The sequence below is a fragment of the Eimeria necatrix genome, genomic scaffold (genome assembly GCF_000499385.1).
Source record: "Eimeria necatrix Houghton genomic scaffold, Enh_scaff67, whole genome shotgun sequence".
NCBI lineage: Eukaryota > Apicomplexa > Conoidasida > Eucoccidiorida > Eimeriidae > Eimeria > Eimeria necatrix.
The window spans coordinates 117,263-121,793 of NW_013651724.1; the positions used below are offsets into that span (position 1 = coordinate 117,263).

At 49.7% G+C, this 4,531-nt stretch overlaps 1 protein-coding gene across 1 annotated transcript; it reads right to left on the reverse strand.

Annotated features, from left to right (window-relative positions):
* Nucleotides 1–403: 403 nt before the first annotated feature.
* On the reverse strand, nt 404–901 carry ENH_00070260 (hypothetical protein; the record flags this gene model as incomplete). Its single annotated transcript, XM_013577490.1, has 1 exon — nt 404–901. One exon carries the CDS (start codon nt 899–901, stop codon nt 404–406), a length of 498 nt encoding a protein of 165 aa, XP_013432944.1.
* Between the last annotated feature and the right edge of the window lie 3,630 nt (nt 902–4,531).

A 4,531-nucleotide genomic window follows, 5' to 3' on the forward strand; every position in this document is an offset into this window, starting at 1 on the left:
GTAGGACAGTCCCGAGCATAGTGTCCCACCCCGCCACACTTCTTGCATATTTCCCCCGGACGTTTGGTACGTTTCCCTTTGCTGGTGCAGACACGTGCCGGATGTCCGCGACCCTGACACTCAAAGCAGTTCGTGTGGGTTCCCCCAGGGCGATTTCCAAATTCCTGGGGACCATGGTGTCCATTAGCTTGAATAGCAGCCCTAATGGCTCGACCGGCCCTTGCTCGGAGTTCCAGTACACTCTGCTTGGGCTCGTAGAGCCGTGTTGCGGCTGTCGCAGCTTGTTCCCACGACGGATATTTCACCTGTCCGTTATTGGTTATTAGAAGATGGAGGTCTGTCGGTAGCCCGGTGCAGTAATAGTCAGCGAGTTCGTCGGGGGCAAGACCCGAACCACGCTTCGCTACAGCCGCATACCGGTCCACCGTACTTTAGCCAACTCCGTTAACAATTGACTCCGCGACATTGTTTTGTCAAACCGCTCCAAAAGCCTGCGCTGTACTGTCGCCCAGGCGCTTAGGTCGATAGTTCTCCGTAGATACATCCAATACGTTAGACCCGGGCCCACAAGGTGGTCTATAAGTGCATTTCCCCACTTGCGCGGTTCCAATCCCATCTGGGTGTACCGGCGCTCGATGCGCAGCAGAAAGGCCTGCATAGTGCTGCCGTCTTCTGGTAGTATGGGAATCGTTGCGCCGGATTCCACGGTCCCCCGTATAACAGTTCCTATCACACTCATAGCGGACTGGAATTGATCCCACGTGACGAAGGGACTGTCCCATGGCATAACATTGGTCGTAGATATCACCTGCGGGGGCGCCTCCTTATGCCCATGCGGCCGCTCTGCCACGGTGGGCTTCGGAGTCGCATGGCGATGATGGGCTAGCGTCCCGCTCGGCATTTTGTTGACTGACATTGTAGAAGTATCCTGCGATGTGGGGCCGATAACGCGTCCGTTGCGGAGATGCATCCCTTACCGAGCGAAGATTTCTAGTCATGAGTTATTAAAACATAGTATTTCTACTCCCAAGTCCGGAAAGAACAAAGACTTCTATCCCGGAACAGCCCCCAAATGTAGTGCGCAGCGCCTACTGCTGCGACTACGTTGCTACCTGCCCCTCGAGCATGGCCTACAAAGGGCACCTAACGTTGGCCCATTTCCTTGAAACAGTAGCTTATACATATCGAAATACAGTTATTCTTAAGTTTCCCAAAATCTGTTGTTGTTGAATTCGTCCCACTCGGGGTGCTCGCCTCCTAGGCCCTGTGAGGAGGAGGCCGGCGCTATCGCCAGTCCCAGTCTCCACGCATTTTCAGGCACATCTAGCGTATGCATATTAATTCATAGACAATTTGCCTTACTTTGATCCTAGTAGGAGGGTCCTGTCCTCCTCCAGTGTTGCGACCCCTTGTAGGGCGCTAGCTAGCTATCGTCTATAGGTCACCAGCAAGCCCTATTGTAGTGCCTGTGCACTACAGGTATAGTCAAACTGCTGATGAGAACTAAATTAATTCCGTTTGACTTATGATACGGCAGGCCTGGCATGAGTAGGACATGCTCTCCAACACTTGCAGTCAAGGCAGGCATTGTAGTGCACAGGCACTACAATGGGGCTTGCTCGTGACCTATAGATGATAGCTAGCTAGCGACCTACAAAGGGTCGCAACACTGGAGGAGGAAAGGACCCTACTACTAGGATCAAAGTAAGGCAATTTGTCTATGAATTAATATGTATACGTTAGAGGTGCCTGAAAATGCGTGGAGACTGGGGCTGGCTATAGCGCCGGCACCAGTGCAAGCCTACTCCCCTTAGGGCCTAGGAGACGAGCTCCCATAGTGGGGCGAATCGAACAACAACAGATTTTGGAAAAACTTAAGAATTACTATATTTCGATAAATATAAGCTACTGTTTCAAGGGAATGGGAGTACGTTAGGTGCCGTTCGTAGGCCCTGCTCGAGGGGCAGGAAGCAGCGTAGTCGCAGCAGTAGGCGCTCTGCACTACAGGCATGACGCTCAGGAAAAGAAGTATACAGTGCTTAAATAGAAGCAAATATTTAGGTTGAAATCCAATTTTTGCCTGTCCTGTTCATCTGAAGAATTTCCCGGAGAATGCTGCGGCAAAATCACCTGTCAGGAGAAAAGAAATGGGTGCCATCAAATGTTAACCTGTGCCCAAACTAAAAGAAACAGAAAGCCGCAGACCGAAGCTGCGGATAAATGAGCAGCAGAACCAAAGATTTTCCATTGGACAGTAGTATGCCTGACTTTCTGAGTTTGTAGGGCGCGTGTATCTTGGGCTGGACTCGTTTGCATTTCCCTCTCAGGGTCACCCAATCCTGTATATCCTGAAAGAACACATGAGCTTGGCCGCTGCCTCCCACTGCAGTGCCTCTCAGTGAAAGACAAGGAAACTTATTTCATTGTCTTTTCGTAGCATTGAGCATGTTTAGTAGTGTTCAACGTCTTGCTTCTATTGGGGTGGAAGCGCACTAAAGTGTTGCGCATAGCATTATCTCCGTTATTTCTCTAGCTTCGGGCCAACAACGGCTCTGAAAATAGTATAGGATTCCTCTTCCCGTTGAGAAACTTCTTCATGTTTGGTGTAATTCCACCAACGCAATCCATAGGCCACCATACTGGAGAAAACCACTGAGCAGAAAAGGCAAAGGCAATTGATGTCTATCGGAGTCATTCCATTGTTTCTCCACAATTCTGGCCATTAACAATACGGTTTGATGACATTATTCTTCTGTGGTGCAAAGACACATCTGAGCCTGATTTATGGCAGTCCGTTCGCTAGTTCTGGATAGCAACAACGTCAAAAGGCAGAATGTCGTGTTCTTCCTCCCGTGAGGGCACTTTTTCCTCCTGTGGACGCATTGCAGGCCAACAATGACTCTGAAAATAGAATAGGATTCCTTTTCCTGTTGAGAAACATTTTCATTTTAGAGGTAATTCCACCAACGCAGTCCACAAGCCACCATACTGGAGAAACCCATTGAGCAGAAAAGGCAATTGCGAGTAATGTCTACCGGAGTTATTCCACTATTTCTTAGCAATTCTGGCAATTAACAGTAAGGCTTGGTGACTACATTCTTCTGTGGTGCAAAGACACATTTGAGTCTGATCTTTGGCTGTCCGTTCGCTAGTTCTGGACCAGCAGCAAGGCCGCTTCTGGACCAGCAACAACGTCAACAGGCAGAATCTCGTGTTCTTCCTCCCGACAGAACATTTTTTCCTTCTGTGGGCGCACTGCTGCCACGTTTGGACTAAATGCGAAGCTTGAAATTTTCAAGAGAAGCAGAGGCGGCAGATGCCAGTATGCTTCCTCCAGAGACCAACGGGGGAGAGCCTGCCTCTCACCAGAGCTGTGTGGCCACAATGACTGAAACGTAAGGATGGTTCCAGCGCCACAAGTAAACTCGAATTTGAATATAAAAGGAGTGAATTTTTTGTTCCCTTATAACGTCGCAATAGTGCCTTTCCAATGGCTTCAGCCTTTCAGCTGTTGACTGCTTCATCGATTCACCCCTGTCTATCTGTTCTCTTGAAGTGAGCTGTCTAGTGTGGCTCCAGGAGCTCGTATTTCGTCATTCAGCGTTGCGTATATAAGTTCCTGCCTGATCCCATTCGTAGAAGTGCGTGTGATGCTGCACGTTAATGCAGCCTTCGGTACTGCTACGCGATTTCTGTCTAGTTTCAATCGCATGTACCATGAGGCTTCAGATTACCGGGGAGTCGAACTACAATTAGAATTGTTGGAGCGGCAGTTGCAGTGGGCGCCTCGGAAGAACGACCGAAAGCCCTTCATGTTTAGCAGATGGGTTCGCTCAGCCCCGAGTGTGCGTGCCCCTAGCAGAACGTAGCGCATATCTACGAACAAAAGCTCAGCTGCCCTGCCCTGCGGGCAGAAACATCGAAAGTGTAAACAAATACAAACCAAAACGAATCAAACGCGTGGCAAAACACAGAGAATAAGGTACATTTAGACGCGAAAGTCTCGATGAGTACCTACCATAGTTGGCAAGACTGCATTATTGAACATCTTTTGCCATTCACATGACGTGACCAAGTGGCCTTTATTGGGAAGCCATGATCCTATTTTTCTTCTTGACACACTCTAGTGCAGTTGCGTGGCGGCCTATCAGCACAGCATTCGGGCCAGTCCGGAGCGGAGAAGCGCACCCAGTCGCGGGGAACAATAATAGCCACAGAATTGCACCACGGAGATGAAATGCGGGGAAATACAATTCTAGGGACAAGCTAGCGCTTAAGAGATGATACTCTGCGCAGTGGTGGCGTGCGATCCTGCGCACAAAGCCGGTCAGGAAATCAGGGGTGGTGTCACCAAGACGGTACAGGCTATATAATATGAGGGAGCTGGTCCCACCTAATACCAAGTAGCCGGACTCACTGGTGAAGCTCCTCTGCTTGCGTATGCATCATGTAGCTTCAACAGACCACCAGGAGTAGAGCGGCAACAGCTAAGTGTAAGACAGAGCGGCTTCGCAGGTTCTCCGTTCGTTGC